The 19,708-nt window shown below is 49.1% G+C and overlaps 2 protein-coding genes across 3 annotated transcripts; one reads left to right on the top strand and one right to left on the bottom strand.

Annotated features, from left to right (window-relative positions):
• Nucleotides 1-868: 868 nt before the first annotated feature.
• Nucleotides 869-19,485, top strand: LOC121589649 (T-box transcription factor TBX18). Of its 2 annotated transcripts, XM_041908726.1 has the most exons (8): nt 869-1,533; nt 1,626-2,228; nt 7,617-8,430; nt 9,004-9,160; nt 9,231-9,386; nt 10,972-11,039; nt 17,413-17,480; nt 18,472-19,485. In XM_041908726.1, exons 2-8 carry the CDS (start codon nt 1,991-1,993, stop codon nt 19,326-19,328), a joined length of 2,358 nt encoding a protein of 785 aa, XP_041764660.1. In that variant the 5' UTR covers nt 869-1,533; nt 1,626-1,990; the 3' UTR covers nt 19,329-19,485. The 2 variants fall into 2 exon arrangements, with proteins under 2 accessions (XP_041764660.1, XP_041764659.1); XM_041908725.1 differs by having other exon boundaries at nt 869-2,228.
• On the bottom strand, nt 12,903-15,192 carry LOC121589650 (hexamerin-1.1-like). Its single transcript, XM_041908727.1, has one exon. The coding sequence runs from the start codon at nt 15,158-15,160 to the stop codon at nt 13,034-13,036; it is 2,127 nt and encodes a 708-aa protein (XP_041764661.1). The 5' UTR covers nt 15,161-15,192; the 3' UTR covers nt 12,903-13,033.
• Nucleotides 19,486-19,708: the final 223 nt, after the last annotated feature.

Below are 19,708 nucleotides of genomic sequence, written 5' to 3'. Positions count from 1 at the left end.
GTTGTGAACTGCGAACTTATCCACGGCTTTTTAGATCCTTTTACAGACCTTACTAAACGAAAATATGTCCAAATCCTGAAAGGCTTTCTCATTACTCTTGGGCATCATATTTTACTTACTTACTTACTTATCCGGCACTACAACCGCTTTGCGGTCTTGGCCTGCCTCAGGAGTGTCCGAAACCGCTCACGGTCTCGCGCCTTCGTCTGCCAGTCCGTCATATTTTACTACAATTGCGTTATTGATCACAGAATTTGAACATAATTGATTCACTGATTCGATTCATTGGACAGAATTGATCTCGTGCCGTTAGAGATTAATGGTCATCAATCTGATTTTCTCCTTGCCGGAGTCAATCACAATCCCCTGATCAACTTCAAACAATGATCAAATCGACTGACTAACGTACTATTAAATCTGTAAAAAAAATGCGTGTATGCTGAGTAGCGAAAGAAGGAATAATTGGAATTTCTACCAGAGGAAAACGAGCCAGCTGGACGCTGGACGATTAATCAAAGGCGCTCAGTCGCTCTCGTATCTGTTCCTTTTAAAATCAGTTAAACTCCAACACAGAAGATAATGCCTGCAAACCTGCCTTCGTATCGTTTCCAACACATTCGAACGAGCGCCATATCCCATCTTTCGAGAGATTTTCACTTTCACTTCGATGCTATCGAACATACCCTCCTCCGTTCGTGGGCATTTTCCATCAGCATCGTTCTCGTTCTTGCATGCTCCGAAAAACTACAGACAGGAGCGACCATATGCTGGTCTCGCTCTGGCCTGCACACTTTCCCCCACAGCATCCGTACGATCGACGATCGTTCATCTCGCACGCCCGCTCGTACTCGTGCTCTGTCGCACACTCAGAACACCCGCGCGCAGCTTCCACGCCAACGCCGAGCCGAGCTGGGTTGGTGAAAATTGAACGCAACCGAGACACCACACTCACAAGCCACCCGGGCACACGGACGCGGACCGGGACACTCGCAACACGGCGCAATCCCAAACAACCGGAGTGCGTCCCAGTGCGCCACCAAACGTACGCGAGGAAAAAAGCGCAAGGAAAAACTGTTCACGCGAGAGAGCGCGCCGGCGCGCGCGCGCAAACTAGTGCGGTTGTTATAATTTTATTGTGCGATTATCATCAGGCAGGCACTGGGCCGCGCGGTGTCCCGCTGTGTGGCGGTCAATTTTCACCCATAATCACGGTGGGTCGCGGCAGGAAAATCTTCGTGCCCGGTTGAAAGTTTAATTATTATTATTTTCCCGCCCCCGATCGACCAAGCAGGCGAAGCACGGTGGTGGAAGAGTGTGTGTGTGTGTGTGGGATTCGAATTGTACAGCAAGTGAGTTATGTGAGCGTGCTTGTGCGTGAATGTGCGTTTGTGCGTCGTGGAAATCAGTGTGCGAAGTAGTTCTTTACGGGAGTAAGCAATAATTCCACGCGATAGTACACTCGGCAGGGGGAGCAAACAACTCCACGTCCGGTAGTGTTCGTTGGATGTCTCACAGATCGCTTTCGTAGTACCAGTGAGTAGAGGAAACACTCGTAACTATTGCCTACAAATTTTGTGCTTCGGCGTGGAGAGAAAAATCCAAAACAACCCCCACGTTCCCGGCAGGTTCCTCTCCCATTTTCCATCCTTCCGACGGGCGGCTTCATCGGTGCGGCAGCATGTGTGAAATACAGCCTGCTGCGACCTTTGTCTGTCGTTGCGGCAGTGACAGAAGAAGTGTGATCTGAAGAAGTGCGAATTGTCGTGTGCCTGCGCTCTCCGGTGCCGATTAGTGAAAATTGCTCAGGGTGTGAAAATTGGCCTACGGAAGGAAAATATAGATCCATCCGCATTGCTGTTGCTTTACGTACAGTTCAACGAAGTCGTTCGGTCTTTGAGTTGGCGCCAAAGGCCTTTGGGCGGAGTGGGTCAATTGAGTGTTTTGTTGTGCCGGTGGGAAAATCGCTATCCCCCCGTTACAGCTTCTCATCATGATGCATCATCTCGATTTTTCCAACGGTCATCGACACGGTGACAGTACGCTCGGAATGGCGGGCGGATCGACGGGCACGATGCTGCACGAGTCGTTCTCTAGCCTGGTGGGAACCATGCCGTCGGCAGTCGATCTGAACGGGACAGACTTTCTGCATCACTACAGTCCGGCGGCCGTCGACTATTGGAATCCGGTGGCGTACAAGAACGGTACCAATCCGATGAAAGCAATGGAAGGTAAGCAGAATCAGCGTGTAGAATCATGGCTCCTCTCCTTCGCAGGATGAGAGCTCAGGGAAAAAAGCAGGTTAAACAACATGGTGTTGGGGTCTTCGCAACGATTCTTTGTAAAATCTGATCCACATCCATCAAAATGTACTTCCCTGTTCGTACATATTTAATTAAACGATATTCATTCCGATGCCTCAGAACCGTCAACTTTTTGCATGATGGACGGGTAACAACGACGGCTAACACAACACTGCTCGAAAGGACAGCATTCCGGCACGACAAACGGCCAAGGATGCGTGCCTTTCCTGCCCGTGGCACAAGCAACGTCAGTGTCGTTGTCGGGGTGCATCATCTAATTAATTGAGTCATTTTCTCTACTGCGGCCTGCGCTTCTCAACTGCTTCCATCCCGTCCCCTCAATATTCCGTACCGCGTTGTAATGCGCCTCTTAATTAGGATCTCGTGGCAGCGGTGTAATCCGTTCCCTCCAATGTTGATTAACCGCAGAAACCACCACAAAAAAGGGAACACGAAACGAACCCGATTTATCACGCCACGGCCGAAATCGCTGGTAATCGCTGGCGGTGTAGGGACGCGATGATTTAGCGTATAAATTAATTATGATGTCAACTGTACTATCGCCCTGGAATGTGGACAACCCCTTTTTTCTTCCTTGTTCCCCCTTTTTTGTATGCGCCTCAAGCGCGTTAATTTCAAACGCAGATCTCGCGCGCGCATACGCGATGCCAGTATGTTTACAAACCAAGCTTCACGTGGAGCGCTGACGATGCCGAGTGCCGTTGGCCGTGTATTTTGATCGTGATGGAGCAATACATTTACTTCCGAGACACTCCTCACGCGGACGGCGCAAATGGGCCACTGTTGGCCACTCGAGCTTGGTCTGTCCAGCAGGCAAAATTATTGCCCGCTGGTGGGTTTGGTGAATATGTCCGTTCACTTCTTCCCCCCTCGCATGCTTCCTAGGACACTGTTGAAAGCAGTAGAAAAATGGCTGTCCAGTTGCCTAACACATTTCGATCACTTTGCCGTACTGATCGGAGGAAAAAGGTAGTGGAAGATCACACTCAACCTCTCTCTCGCTCTGTCTTTCTCGTGCATGATCACATCTTGCTCGATTAGCTGCTGTTAGTTTTGTTTTGCTGAATTTCCCCCCAAAAAAATGTTGTTATCCCATGAAAACAAGCATCATGGGTACGACGAGAACGAGCTTAATATATGCATTTATCAGTATCAATCCACCTAAAGCCTATTATTTTGGTGAACCATTTTGGATAAAATAATTCACCCTTTTTTCGAAAGCCAGCGATCGATACACTGATCATTTAATGGATGATTTTCGTTTTAATTTCCCAAAACCCAAGTAGCATCACGATTCTTCTCGACCGACCAGCTAACGTAACAACATCATTGCCCGATACTATTTACGCTAGATACACGGAAAGGGGGGAAAATACGATCAACCGATTCACTGAAACGGTAGAATAATACCCTTCCCGAGGCGAAGGAGCGCGTACGAGAATAGCGTGGAAAACAACAACTACCACCACCAACCGCAAGCACCCCCCCTCGGTGGCAGTGGATTGTGCAACCGCGGGGACAGGAAGGATCGCGGGAACACAGAAAACACTCGACTAATTACAACATAAATATTTGCTTTGGACATGACACTGTAAATTATGAGGCGACCCGTTCCAGCGCGCGGGAAAACTTACCTCAACAAGTGCGTGCTCGAGATTGACGACGGAGCGGATGTAGCGGACGGGTTTGGATTTTCGATGCTTTTTGGAGCACAAAAAAAATCGAAGAATATTGGTCGAAAACAGTCCTCCAGCTTGATTGGATTGGGGCTGGAGGATGTAAATTACCGAACAGTAGTATTTTTTTTCCGTGCCCCTTGAGACGATGAATCAGTTAAATCTGGCGGGCAGTTTGACATTCTTATTAAGCAGTTGTTTTCAAGTACAGAATTTAAAGGATTGATAACAGATAGATAGGATAGATAGAACAGAAAGGCTGAATTGTAAAACAAATTGAATCTAAGCTGAAATCCCGTGCGTTAAACATCTCTAGTGAGAGCTATGAACAGTTAGAATTTAGGTTTTTAAACTTTTAGGCATTATAAAGTTGATACTTTTTTGTCTGAGGTATTTTAATTGAAGACAGAAATAAGCCCGGAGGTTACGAAACTGAACTTTGAGTGTCATCGGAATCTGAAGTTAGATTCTTCAATCCATATCGAAAACGCCTAAAATAATCTATCTCAAAGAAGTACTTTAAACAACCTAGCAGCACAGTAAACCCGAGCAGGTCATCTACCTCGCTTCTTGGCGCAGTTATGAATCCATGCAAACCAATCACACCCGCTGACGAGCGTCGCAATCGTTACGCGCATTTGTTGCGCTGCCGTCCGGCACAGCCCCACAGCAAGGTGTTGACAGGTTTCTATGGCAGCACCATTTGCGCGCCCTCGCGGCTCGCACGGCATGGTGAAGGTGCCGGTAACCAAATTACGCCATCATCCGTGCACTGACATCGCCAAGCCGCGTAAAGGCACGCGACTCTGGCCCACGAACGGTCTGGAGTGAAGTACTTGAAGGACCACATTGTAATTGCATCCTCTTCTACCGGGAACACACACACCCCTCAGCCGCGCGCTGCGTTTGCGTCGGTAGCTCACGTGTGTCAATATTGTTATAGACTGGGCAATGAAAATAAGCAATCTGCAGGAACTGCATGCCGCTTTTGTCCACAAGTGCAGGCGGATTCCAGTATGGAGCGGTTTATTTGGTACGGGCGATGAAACCAATCTCGCCGCAGAGTCAACAACGCTCCCCGGTTCGGTGGGTGGTTTCTGCAGTGGTGAAACCGAAGCACTGATCTGTCCCATGCTGATCTGTCAAACAGACGGCAACAGTACATAAATCATCCAGGACAAACAGGATATCTTCAGCTAACGATCGGAGGCTTTTCACTTTGGTTTAATTGTAGTCTTTAGTTAAGCAAGTCATTTCTTTTGATGTCCTGAATATCTTGCATTTCATTCCAATGGCCCAAAACGTATTAGTCTTTAATGAGTGTTAGCAGCTTTCTTCACTTAAATCATCCATAAACCAGAACCTCTTTGATTAAAGCCTACTTAATGGGAAGAGCGCCGATTTCAACCAATTAGAAACAATTATTCGCGTAAAATGTTTCACGACCGTACTAATCACTGAGTCGAGATTTACAAAAAAAAACCCTACACGACCTTGCACAGAGATGCGCGCGCTCTGCACTGCTTGATGCCGCTGCACATCACACGTACAAGGCGCGCGACAAGATTTATTTCTTGTTAATTCTAAATGATTGCAACCGCTCGAGCGAATGACATTTGCCCATAAATCGTGCAGAACTAATTGTCAATTTGGAAAACTCAAAGCAACTCAAAGCTACTGCGGGCTTGCCAAGCTGCACATGCCACGGCCAAGCATTCCTGCCTTTGGTCGCCCGCCGTCTCCTGTCATTCACGGGCAATGTGCACGGGGCTGACATTTCATTCACACTTCGATCGACCCGGTACGATCGCTCAGCTGTTGGATGCAAACTATGATGCGTTACGACGACAAAACGCGGCGTAAAAAGGAGAGAACTCGGAGGAGGAAAAAACTGCAAAGCCTAGTTGTCGACATCTCCGTTCGTTGGAGATTTATGAGCGTAAAGTCTTGACGGTTTTGCTGCCGGTTACGATTGGGCTTCGCATTGATTTTTGACTGGTTGTGGTCGTTTTTTCATCTTGCCTACCCGAAATGTAGCTCACAATTGCTGGAAGTTTATCTCCTATGTCTGACAAGTGGCTCCAAATAGATCTAAATGTTTTGTTCATGTATCATGAGTCTTTTTTCTGATTATTGTTGTAGTAATCTCTAGGATGGTCCCTTCAGTGCAGACCCTTCACTTTCGAATGAGTTTGATTAATGGGTACCGGGACTGGCGTTCTACTAATACGATGAAATTGTTCACATACCAACACGATGTTCCGGGAGACATGTGGCAAAGGGACCAATACCCTTCAAAGAAACTTACAAAACAAATGTTTTTGTTGGAACGCTACACCACTTCTATCCGCATGAAATTTGATACATTTGGTGTAAGATTGCTGTGAGCAATTGTTCGATTGAACAAAACAAACATGATAATAGTTTTCAATGCTCCCAGATTTGTGTTAAGGCTCAGGTCATAGTTCAGAGAAAGTCACGAAATGAATTTAAGTTCTTAAAGTATAGAAACAGATAAGAACATTGAAAGTTAAACATTGTACGAAAACAATTAGCACACATGTATGTCACGAGGGCATGCGAACCTGCAATGTAAGGAGCACGGCTTGTGGCACCAAATGTATGTCCTGGTCGTATGCAAAACGCAAGCGCCATAAAAGCCAGCGACATTCCGAGAAACGATTCCGTGCTCAGACCATCCCGAACTCCCCACGCGCAAGTCTTCAGATCAGCAGATCAGTAGATCCGGGCTTACCGCAAGAAAGAAGGAGCCGCGAGCCAGCAAAGTTATGGCCGGCGGCATTTCAGTGCCGGTTTATGCTTGAACGTTTGCTCTCCCACCAGCGGAAGGTTTTGTTGACGCATCTCGCGGAAGCCGCCGCGAGTTTGGAGAGTCAAAATTTTATGATCTGTGAAAAATGTTCGATGATTGCTTAATGTTGAAGCGCACTTTTTCTTCCTACCAGCTTCGTTATCCCCTCCACTCCTTTAAACGGTGGCGGAAAGGAGGCGATGCTATTTGCGATGGCAAGTCACGGTACGCTGTCCGCCGTGAGCATGAGGGCGGCGCAGTTACTTTTATTTTAAATTTTATTCCTCCCGAGCGAAGGGGTCTTGGGGCTGTGGTCCCCGGGTGGAGCAGGTTCGACTGGTGCACAATTTACGGCGCTTCCTCGCTCGACTAAATAGTTTAGAGCGCAGGAGTTTTTATTTCTGCACCACGAGCAAACGAGCTGAAAAAGATGATTTAAATCCGGATCCCTGGAGGGCAACGCCGAAAACCCGTTAGCAGCAAAGCAGCAAAAGTGCCGCTATTTTTAAACCCACCCGTCTAACTCGAAAACGGCCCATTAAGCGACTGATACGTAAACAGTTTTTTTTTTGCACCGAAATTCGGGTATGTCGTAAGCGTTTGGTAAGGTTTGGTTCACAATCTCTTGTTGTATCGTACCAGTTATCTAAGAACCCGTACGGGGAGCCGAGCCACAGTGCCCTCGACATTGGGTGATAAGAATCGGGCTTCCCGAATTCCTTTTCCGATTGCAATCGTTTGTATGCGAGTGTCTAACCACTAGCCTTTCCGTTCTCTTTCTTTTCATCTTACTGCGCTCGGGAACAGCCTGCATTCAGAATGCCAACAAAGGACAATACAATCCACTGGAACAGGTCGAGCAGCTCAGCATTAGTTGTGACAGCGAATCACAGGCCTCACCGCTAGCACAGTCTGGAGTGCACGGTCTTCATCAGGCTGCCAACAACCTCCACAACCTTGGACATCATCAGCTTAATCATGATGCACACAACAACAACAACAACAACAACAACAGTCTTAGCAGTAACAAGAATCTTCGCGAATCACGCAACGATGGCAAAACGCAGCGATCTACAGGCTCGCGCCACAAATCACGTGCAGGACGGCGTGGTGCACCAAGCTCCCACAACTCTTCTCCAGAGGTGCACGAGGACTCACGCACAGGTATGGAGGTGGACCAGGAAGAGTGCAGCAGAACGGACGAGGAGGAGGAAGATGTCGAGGGTAGCGAAGACGATACGGGTGGTGATGGTGATGGTGATGGTAGTAGAAGAGCGTCTATCATTCAAAATGGCAGCAGACAGTCGCAGCAGCACCAGCAGCAACAGTCTACCAAGCAGCCGGGAGCGCCTCCGACGACCACTTTCGCAAGCAAAAAGTCACCCGAGATGGATAAGCCTTATCACTCGTCGCTCGCTTCGGCGGTGGTCGTGCTGGAGGGGAAACACTTGTGGGACAAGTTTCACGAGCAGGGGACGGAGATGATAGTCACCAAAGCTGGGCGCCGCATGTTTCCGACCTTCCAGGTGAAGGTGGTCGGGCTGGAGCTGGCCGCGGAGTACCTCATGATTATGGACTTTGTGCCGCTCGACGATAAGCGCTATCGATACGCGTTTCACACGTAAGGGCAGGGAAAGGATAAGGGCAAAGGGAAGGAATGGTGGACTCCGCACCTCGTGAATGCAGTTCTTTATGTGCGAGCAGCATGAAGCATGTGATGACGCCTGTGTTTGGATTACTAATGCCCTGCTCGATCCCGAACGCGTGTATAATCGCGACTAACCGCTGTCGCGGCAGATTATGTTTGATTAATTTCTCAGTGATCCGTTGTGCTATGCTACGCTCCGGATCTTCGAAAAAGGCTCTAAACCAACAAGAAGAGAGGAATATTACATCAAGCATGCATACATTTAGCTTAGCCGCATTTAATTTTGATCTGCAGTAACTGACTTTTATTGTAAATCTATCAGCATAAATTAACTATGTGCAAATAATGGAAGAGCTTAATATTACAGATGTTAACATACTACTCTTTGCATAACAGGAATAGATCAGTATAAGCTACTAACAATTATGCGTAACGGTTAGTATAATTTCTTACATGTTTTACCACTAATTGCGAATTGCGTACTACACCCTTTGCTACAACTCGATATACCTTGATCATCAAAGAGTTATACATATTTGCCTGCAGCTCGAGTTGGGTTGTCGCCGGTAAAGCGGATCCAATCTCACCGCCACGCATCAGCGTCCACCCGGACTCCCCGGCGACTGGTGCCACCTGGATGAAGCAGACGATTTCCTTCGACAAGCTGAAGCTCACCAACAACCAGCTCGACGACAATGGCCATGTAACTATGCAAAGCTAAAACTCTCTACCGCTCTTGCCTATACGTTATCGAACCGTTCCTCCCCCTGCAGATCATTCTCAACTCGATGCATCGCTACCAGCCCCGGCTGCACGTTTGCTACTTCACGCGCAACGGCGTCAAGGACGAAAAGGACACCCTGACGCACCGCACGTTCGTTTTTCCGGAAACGTCATTCACGGCCGTCACCGCCTACCAGAACCAGCGGGTAAGTCACGCACACCCGGACCGGACCCGGTATGTCACATGGAGCGGGAAGTTTATCATTTGCATCGCTGTGATCAAGTCAAGTGTCGAGGCGCAAGAGGTGTATAATGCTGGCATCGGGGCAGAAATGTTTACGCGAAGGAAGCACCGTCGTTCGGTTTTTCTTTTCTTCTTCTTCTTGTTCGGGCTTATTGCATGCTTCACCCAGCATCGCCACATCCTTTTCCCATTACGTTCGAGCAAACAAACGCTTAGAGTAAACGGTCTGTTTAATGTTTATCTTCATGGCCGCGCCCAACATGCCTTCGCTCTGCTTTTTCCTGTGCAGCCCTTGCTGCACGGGATGGCGGGAGGGTGTACAGGTTGGCGGATGATCGAGTAATTATTGATGCAACAGTGTTGTGCCGATGCAGACTGAGTGACTGAGAAGCACACTAAAAAACTACTGGCGATCGCTTGAGCTCCTGCGTTTACTGCGTGTCGTCAATCGGTCTGGAGCTTCGCTGAACGGAGGTGTTCCCCATGGGTGGCACTCATGTTTCATCGACTTTTTATTGCTCGCACCCAAAGCCATACATTCTTGTCAACTTCCCACGCGACGCGTTTTGACCCCGATTGAGCTCTTCGCGAACGGCACAGTTGTCGGGATCATCATTAAAACACATTTACAGCCAACGCGCTGACACGCGCTTGAAACCTCACTTCTAATGTACTTGTTTCTGCGCTCCGAAACAAGAAGGAGCTCCGCCAATTCCTCGATCAGTCGATTTTCATTCAGCCAGATAACGCAGCTCGAGAACGCACACACCTTAAGCGTGATCTGCTCGGGCCAAGTCCATGTCACACCAATTCCGAATCATATCCGTAACTGGGCTAATGTTTTGCACCCAGCGATGTTAACCGCTGCCAGCCGATCGTAGTCGTAAATTCTAAAACACGCCTAAATCATAAAAACCACAACCACGACTTACTAAATTGTATTTCCCCGGTGCATTTGGCACTCACAGACAAGAACTACGGAAAAAAGAAACACAAGCATTAAACGCATCTTTTCCCCACACGACAGCAAGATGTGTCGCCTCTCGGCGAAGCGCGGCTTTATGTGACGGAGGTACCAGCGCCAGCGCCCCCAAAACGATTAAAAGTAATGAATGGGTTTAAATATTTTGACAGATATTACAAAGTAGGAAAGATATATTGGAATGGTATCCAACCAAAACGAGAAAAATAAAACTCCCTCCCCATACAACATGCACCACGACTTTCGGGAGGAGATGCCGTTCCTTCACGGCGTCCAAATTTCCAAGTCGAAGCTATAAATTTATTTGCTGTCCCTCTGTGCTCTCTCGCCTCCGTCGTGGCAAACAAACGATCTTCCTAGTGTGTGTGTTTGTGTGTGCGTGTGTGTGGGGAGTGTCATAATTGGTTTCAAACAATCCAATGGGCAAAATAAATGAACCATGAGTCGTTTAAAAATTTAAAGTATTTTTCACTAATCTTCTTGCCGCAAGTGCGCACGCACCCTCTGCAGTCGGTATGTAGTTGATCATATTTCTTTCGTTCTTTTTTTATCAATCTCTCCCCAGGTGACGCAGCTTAAAATCGTCAGCAATCCCTTCGCAAAGGGTTTCCGGGACAACGAGACGAATGAAGAGTAAGTAGAAACAGTTCGATTGTTTTGTATTCTAGCTTCGGAAATTCCAATTAGCGTGATCATATAAATTGCTACGATCTTTAACGGTCGTTCTTCACTTTAAATTGTAGTTGATCTTCTGCACTCACAGTTTTCTATCAGTAGCAGCATGCCATGCATCTCTGCTATGCCATTCTATACCTTCACGGCTTCCCGTCTTTTGGCCCAGTGTTGGTGTTTTCATTCTAAATAAAACTAAATCAACAAACCAGACGACTCCCGAGGGCGGCGTTAGGTCGCGCTGGGCTATAAAAGTGCCAGCGGCACGTCATCATCACATTCACACCTTCGCAATCGTCCTCTAGCCAAAAGGTGGAGGAAAACAAACACTTTATCGCAACATTTCATCATTAAATGGTTCCAAAGTGAAACAAAAAAGAATGCGTCTTTATTCCCCCCCTGGGGCGAGGAAAACATACGCTGGCCCCATGGCTTATGGTTTTTTTCCGTCACCTTGATTGCTCTTATTTATGCTTCCTTTACACGGTGTGCATTATACTTTCATTATTGCAGTCCCCTTGTGAGCTTCCCTTTCCACGTGGCGGCAAACGGCCGAAACAATCCACCGAAATGCCACCGACCCTGGCACTGTGATTGTGGCCGGCGGTTTTGATTAACATTTAAGTTATGCGCTCTTTTCTACTCGCGACCAGGCGCTTTGTCACGATCACAATGTTAAAGGCGAAGGTTTGCGCATCGGAAGTGTATGTTTTCCGCCGACCTTCAGCGAACCGTAACGTCTGGGCGGATCTACACATGCGTCAAATGTTAACCGAAAAAAATGAGTCGAGCTCGAACATTACTCACCGAATGGAAGGAGGAACAGCTAAAAGTTTCCTTCCCGTTCGATGGACTGTGGTGTACTGCTGGTGTATAATGCTTTTATTTTCACCCCCCACCCACGGTTGCCTTCCTCGTTCCGGTCGATCCGGTACATTCCACAGACCGGTAGCGATTGGCAAATGCGTTATGTTGTGTGTATGAAATCTCGTACCTCTTCGTTTAATGGGCCCCCTCACCCTGGCTCTTCAACGTTGAGCGTGCCAGGTGGGAAATAAATTTCCATTGATGTGATACCGTTAAATAGAACGATTATCGTGTGTTTATACTTGCCCGTGCGCAGCTGTGCGTATGATCCGATCGTCGTTAATTCACTTGTTTAGGCGATCCATCTTACGGTGTAGCACTAGTTGGCGCTCATTTGAGGAATGTGCTGGGAACTTCGTCAATTTTCCCAGAATCTATTTGCTGGTGCGCACGTGGCTGGACGAGTGTTTTTAAAAGGCACATTTCGACACAATATCAACAATACAACATCCAAATGCGATCCTTTCAAACCGGAGGTGTTGATCACTCGACATCCCACTGGAAGGAAACAAACCCTCCTGCACTACGCAGTTTCGCTGTTCCACTAATGAGATGGCAACGATAACACGGCCCAGACGGGTCCGCCCTTCCATCCCGTTGCTGTCCATTGCTTGCAAACGCAAAAGCAAAGCGGACGCAACCGGACCGTGGCTTTCATCGATATTTTATAAGAAACATAAATAAACAGACCTCTCTAATCATTGCATCAAAAGTTTCTCGCTGCCCGTGATCGGTCCTGACACGGCCTGCTTGTTGCGATACCACCCTCCAGCACAGTACAGTGGAAATTGTTCCAATTTCCCGCGCTCCTCCATAATCGAATAAACAAAGTTGAACAGTGGCACATGGAGGGCGCAAAAGAAATTGATATAAAAGAAGCGTTTCCCAAAGGGCATCAGCAGGGTGGAAACATTTCATCGTTCGGAGCCATTCAGCAGATTCATGCCAGGGAGGAGGTTCTTGATACAGCAGCGTGTGCGTTATCGTTACCGCATGTTTTATTTACACACTCGACGCACGCACGTTCCGTTTTTTTTTTCCCCGTTGCGTCAATGTTAAGCAAACCTGGCGATAGAGCGTACAGATTCCTACAGCTCACCCTCGGACTTGTGATAGATGCTGACGTCCTGGAAGAACGCGTTCGGCACACCGTAGAACAGCTTCTCGTCGATCGGACGGTCGAACGGATAGCCGAAGGCGTACGAGTCCATGTAGCGCGCGCCGGAACCGACGCCGCACGACAGCACCGGATCGAAGCCGGTGTACTGGGACACCTGCGGTGCCTTGTACGGCGACACGATCACGTACAGCTGGAACGGCATACCGCCCTTCTTGCCCTTCGGCAGCATGAGCCGGTTCGGGAAGCCGCAGTGCGCCTCGGTCATGTCGAGCTGGAACTTCTCCGCCCCGGTGTATCCGGCCATGACGCTGCGGTACAGCTCGTAGAACGAGGTGCGATCCTTGACGTAGCCGTTGAAGTTGACCGAGCTGCGCGTCAGCACGTTCTTGCCGGCGGTCAGCTCCTGCACGAAGTAGTCCAGCTCGTAGAAGTTCTCGCGGTTCTCGTTCAGCGTGTACAGCCCACCGTACTCGTCGTCCTTGGGTCCGAGGAAGACGCGCACGGCCGCCTTGGCCGGCTTGTCCGCCGTCAGGCTGATCTTGTACGTGAACGGTTTGTGGTTGAGGCGCATGGTGCGCGCCTTGATCACGACCGGATCCGGCTTGTACTCGATCTCGCCGAAGCCTTCGTACTTGCCCGGCACGTACGGTTCCGGCTCGATGTCGATGGCGTTGGTGATGTCCACGTCGAAGCGATCGAAGTACGTCTGCAGCTTGTCCACCACCACGCCGTCGATCTTCACGCCCGGGTAGTACAGCTCCTCGTACGTGTACTCCGGCAGATGCTCCTTGAACTGGTGGTAGTACGCGACGATGCGCTTGTAGATCTGGTAGAAGACCGGGTCGCGCATGGCCGACTCGTAGTGCTCCAGCGCGCTCGGGATGACCTGGTACGGCTCGACGGGCTCGATGGCCGCGCCCATGATGATGCGCGCGTACATCGCCACATACTTGTAGAAACGGTGCTCGTAGCTGTCCGGGTTGGCCTGGATCAGATTGCCCAGCACGTCGATCGACTCGGGCGTGCTCAGGTTCACCTTCTTGCCGTCCGGCAGCACGAAGAAGCCCTGATCGATGACGTCCCGCAGGCGCTTCTCGTAGTCCACGACCTGGCGGATCTCGCGATAGTTCGACTCCTGATCGACGTGGTAGTAGTTGTCGCGTGCCGGGAAGCTGTGTCCATTGTAGTACTGCAGGTCCGGATAGTAACCGGTCGCGATCGGGGTCCACCACGAGAACTCGGGCACGTGGCCGAGATCGTTCGACAGACGCTCCAGATAGTAGCGGGCCAGAATCTGCTGGTGCTCGTACAGGTACAGCTCACCGCGACGGTCCTTGCTGAGGCCGAACAGCTCGCCACCGAGCCAGAACGGATAGTCCGTGTGCAGGTAGTAGTAGTAGCTGTTCAGTCCAATGTCCTCCGTGAAGTAGGAGATCTTCTGCTCGGCGTTAGTGTGCATGTACCAGCCGGTGTAGTTGCTCGGGATCGTCACCGTGTACACACCGTCCACCTTCTTCATGCCGTAGTAGCCCTGCATCTTGTACTGCTGGGCCTTCTGGATGACCTCGGTGTTGATGAAGTGGTACGGGCTGATCTCGTACGGCGCTGGCAGCACAAACCCGGCCATATCGGCACGGTGCGTGACGGCCACCGTCAGCGCGTACACAAACATGCCCTCGTTGACGTAGTAGCGGGCCCAGGCCGCCACCTTGTAGAACGTTTCCCAGTCCTTGGCGTGATACAGCACACGGAACAGAGCGATCGCCTGCTCGCGGTGCAGCTCGTCGTACACGGAGAACACTTCACCCTTGGGCAGCAGGCCATGCTCGTAGTAGGACCACAGCTTTTCCGCCCACTGTACGGTCGGTTCGTGCTGGAACAGCTCGGCGCTTTCCTTGAAGTGGAAGTTCTTAGCGTACGCCACCAGCTGCGGATTCCAGTCCTTCTCGTACAGATGGCGGAACAGCAGCAGCAGATCCTCCTGCTTGTGCAGCCAATCCTTCTCGGCGTACTTGACCTGGCTCGTGCTGGGCACAAACGCCCCAGAAGCGACGGCCAGAGCCGCTCCCAGAACAAACAGCGCAAACGTTCTCATCTTCGGACGTAGACTGATACCTGGCAGAACGGTCGAGGCACACTTATATAGCCCCCGCAGCAGGAGGATGGCTTTTATCGCACATCCTACCGCTGGGTAGCAGCTCTGACCTTCTGGAAGTCCTATCGGGAAGCACGCGATCAGTTGCATGGAGCATGCGGGACCGGTCGTTACCAACCAACATAAACGCTTGATAAGTTGGCAGCTTACACTGTATCAAGCGGCGGCGGCCACTCACCCAATCAGGTGAAATGTTCAAAATTTTATTTTAGGACCGCACAGGCCACACTTTCTCGACACAGACGCTAGGTTAATCACACCCGGGCGCCATTATCACTGTGATGCACGGGAATTGATGTACTCTTGAAATTCTGCATACAACAACAACAAAATACATTACAAATCATTCAGGGCAGCGCGAGCTACAGTCAGTGGCACCTAATAAATAGCCATTGGCTCGTATTTTCACGTAAAAATACCACAAATTCAAGCCATCATCGGTGGAGCAAAGTGCGTTAATTGGTATTGGTGGATTTAAGTTGACAGATCCCAAACAAATTTATAACTCCATTAGCTCCTCGCATGCTGCCTCGAAGGCAACGTATACCATCCGATTGTTAGAAAGAGTGAACCACAAGCACCGCTAAGCTCAAGCTAAACAATCCCAAAGCTATGAGCTGCTCCAACTGGACGCTGGGAATCATCAAACTCGTCGAATACTTTTCCAACATTCATTCAGAATCTTCAACTTTGTTCTCCGAATTCCGAACTCTTTTGGGTGTTCCGTTTTGCTTCGTGGAATATGTATACCGGTCATCTTTCTTCACGTACAAAAATTTTGAGTAATAGAAAGTAGATCTTACGAAGATGGTGGCCTTTTTTCCTCGGTTCCTTCACTAATGTCTCTTTCAGGGGTTCAAACAGGTTCGGAACTTTGGTGGGGCGCAGAGGATCTGAGGTGCGTTTAAACAAACAATAAATCATAACGAGACCCGTTTGTTTACCGGGTTGGCTCGATCGATTGCGGACTCACCATAAGATAATTTTCAAATCCTCTGCCCCTTCCACCCGAAATGCACTCACAGGCCCCGCAGCATGGGCCTCCGGCCTTTTCCACCTTTCTGCTTCATACAGATCAAATGATGTAGCATCAAATCTAGCGATACGATCGCCGGATCTCGATTGCTGTCCAGTGTCCGGCGATTGGTAGCATATGGTCGTATCTGGGCTGGGGGAGTACGATCCCTCGGGGCACATTAATTGGCGCTGAGCCGCTCACCTAACACCCCGATCGCATATGCGCAGGGCCGAGTGTTGCAACGCGATGAAATCTGCGGGGAGGAGAGGCCATAATGACCAGCCGTTGGTCCGGCAAGGGCATTCCGGTAAACAAAAGGTACTTGGATTCAAAGTTTGTTTTTAGAAAAAAAACGCCAGTCCGTCGGCGTATGGGTTTGGATTGGTGGGGCCTGCCGGACTGATAAGCCACATTCGGCGCACGCCACCCTGTCTGAGATGATACGGCAAGAGTGTGTGTGTGTGTTTGTGTGGAGTTGTTGGGTGGAACACTTGGACGATTCGGATGTTCGATTGTGCGTTTCGCTTTTGGTTTGTTGCTTTTGGAGCCTGCTGTAATCAATTGATGTTGCATCCGTTTGCGTTAGCTCAAACATAACATCGTGGGGATGCGTTGAATGCACCAGCGATGGTAGGGATTGGTAGCTTCGTTTGATGTTTCAATAATTGGTACAAAGCAGTACAAAATGATTATTATTTTTAAATCTCTCGTCCCGTGAGAACACCTTTGAAGAAGCTAATTTTAAACAAAAGTTGATTTCCCAACAGCTCACCGCATGTTGCTCCAAAGTCAAACTTACAGAAGAGTTTGTCCTCAAATCGTTGATCTCAACACAGTAATAAGCATAAATTCAACAGTAGTCTGCTGTTGGCACATTTGAAGCGCCCATAACTTTACGCTTTATCACTTTGACGATAAGACAAAACGATCGCTTTTTAAAAATTAAAACCACCAACACATCATGCGTTTACGAGTTGACAAAGAAAGAACAAACGGGGGCCCCAACGGACGGCATGTTCTTTCCCCACCGACCCGAAACCGATCGCATCATATCATTATCACATACTTTGTGCATCTTTCACCGAGATGCATTCCCAACAAATGGACCCCACAGCCCACAGTTCTACTGCAGTCGCTCATCATTTCTTTGAATTTCTTCACTTTCTTGTTGCAGATCTCAGGAACGATCGGCACCGGCCATAAGCGATCGGTTGAAAAATGAGCGCAGCTCCAGCTACAAAAGTAAGTAAGCGCAAACAGCGCCGGCAATAAGCGAAGGTCCCTCCCGGCTTATTGTTCCCTCCCCGCCTAGCCCAGGAGTCACATACACACCCGACCCTATAAATATTCGTCCCCGAGCCGGTGTCGACAGGAGCGAGCGAAGTGTTTCCGCACCACAACAACATACTTGAGACACTTTTTATTGCTCAACAGAATGCATCGGGAGGGAGAGAGTTTTTTTTTTAATTCTTTCTACTGAGAACATTTTCGATCGCTCGAATCAGTTACCTCACGGTCGGGCTCGTCTCGTGCAGTCTGGTTGCGTATTTTGCATCGATGCACTTCGGTTCGCGCTTTTGCCTGCGCTAACAATCGCATCAAGGATGGGTTTTCCATCGTCAACTACCGAGTGAATGCAATTGTTGAGGGGAAAATATGGAAAAATTGTTGATGAAACGACATAAAAAAAAGCCATTTGCCATCCGTTACTCCAACGATGGCGATGAAAAGCCTGGTGCACATTTTCTTCACACCCAGCGGCTGGTAGTGTTTTAAAATTGTATTTTATTTTCTCTTCGTCCAACTTCTAAAGGAAACAGTCAACGAATTCTGTGAAAATATATATTCCACAAAACAATTAAAATGGTAGCAACGGATAAAAGAATGAATACGAGTTGTGATCATAGAATCATTACAAATTGTCTTATGACTGTCAAGAGAGTACCAACTATTAGGTCTTCATAGAATCGTTCGCCTTTAAAACTAAGTAATTGACCTTCTATTCCGAACTGTAAGCATCACCATCATCATCCGCTACTGTATACTTAGTTCATTTTTGGCTCACTGTAAAGTAGTGACAAATGGCTCATATAATTTGCAGGATTTAACTATCTCCTAAAGACTACACTACTGCTCCTACTGCTCCAAACGCTCGCTAAATGATCCACTCGACGATCGTGTCCACGGTCACTAACGCCACTAACGCCTCACTTCTTTCGCACGTCTTCCGCAGAGGATAGCGAAATGGCAACCATTTCAACTGGCACGTCGTGCTCCTCGCCCCGGATAACTTCCTCCTCCGGTACGGCCACCGCCGCTGCCACCAACACCACGGCAGCCTCCGTCCTGTCGCTACATCAATCCGCACACCATCAGCACACCTCGCTGCACCATCTTCAGCACCACCTGCAGCATCTTCATTCGGCACCCGGCGCTAACCCCGCCGACGGAGCCGTAACGTCAACCGACGGCCATCATCATCACCCTCACCATCAACATCAACAGGCGCATCTACAACAGCATCAGCAACAGCATCAGCAGCACCAGCAACACCACCACAACGGCACTGGCGGCGGTTTGGCGTCGCTCGTACCGGGACATCATTCGCCTCTGAATTCGCCTGCATCCTCGTCCGGTGGCGGATCGTCCCTCTCGCCGTACGGACTATCCCCGCACGGTGCCAGCTCGGGCGGTACACCCACAGCGGGCTCGACCGTGGGTTCCGGTGGCAATATGCTTGCCCAACCGTACGCCTCCGATGCGAGCGGTTTCGGTCCGATCTATCACCATCATCACCATCACCATCATCACAACCCGCTGGCGGGAGGACCGGCACCGTACATGGGACATCCTTCGTTTGTGGATAAGTATAAGCTGTCCGCCACGCCACCTCCACCACCTGCACCGCCCAACACGCTGACTCCACCGGGAACGACGTACGCGGGCCATTATCAGGGCTTCTACGCTGGAGCAAGCCATCCCGGGGCGGCCATGATCTCTACCGGGCATCACACAATGGCGCATGGGACGAGGACGACCGTTCCGTCGATTGCCTGTCGAGATAGGGCCGATCATGGCTGGTATCCTTAGCTGGACGATTGCAGGAGATCTACAGCGATTGATACAATGATATTAAGGATGCCAATCACACGGACATAACCGTGATCGCGTAGTATTGAACAAGTATGTGGAAACTATTTATTAAGAAAGGAAATTGTGAATAGAGCAATAAAAGCGTTATGCTAACAATTCAAAAGGTTTATCTTGTTCTTGAGTGTTTCCTCGTGATGCCATAGCTCCAGAAACTTTAGATCTTTTTTCACCAAAAAGGCTTTGTAAATTCGCTTTACAACTCAGGGCGATTTCAACACGAGCAGCCCAAAAGCTGCCACCACAAAATTTATTGCTCTGACATCCGGGAAATAAATCGGCGTACCAACACATACACACTCACACACCAAAAAGGATGT

This window comes from Anopheles merus, chromosome 2R (assembly GCF_017562075.2).
Source record: "Anopheles merus strain MAF chromosome 2R, AmerM5.1, whole genome shotgun sequence".
In the NCBI taxonomy this organism is placed as follows: Eukaryota; Metazoa; Arthropoda; class Insecta; order Diptera; family Culicidae; genus Anopheles; species Anopheles merus.
Note: the sequence above shows the minus strand (reverse complement) of the source record. Positions and strands in the feature narration are given on the sequence as shown.

Coding starts and splice junctions, on each gene's coding strand:
- LOC121589649 (XM_041908726.1), top strand. CDS start 1,991: ATGATGCATCATCTCGATTTTTCCAACGGTCATCGACACGGTGACAGT. Junction 2,229..7,616: donor TCCGATGAAAGCAATGGAAG/GTAAGCAGAATC, acceptor GCTCGGGAACAG/CCTGCATTCAGAATGCCAAC. Junction 9,387..10,971: donor CCGCCTACCAGAACCAGCGG/GTAAGTCACGCA, acceptor ATCTCTCCCCAG/GTGACGCAGCTTAAAATCGT.
- LOC121589650 (XM_041908727.1), bottom strand. CDS start 15,160: ATGAGAACGTTTGCGCTGTTTGTTCTGGGAGCGGCTCTGGCCGTCGCT.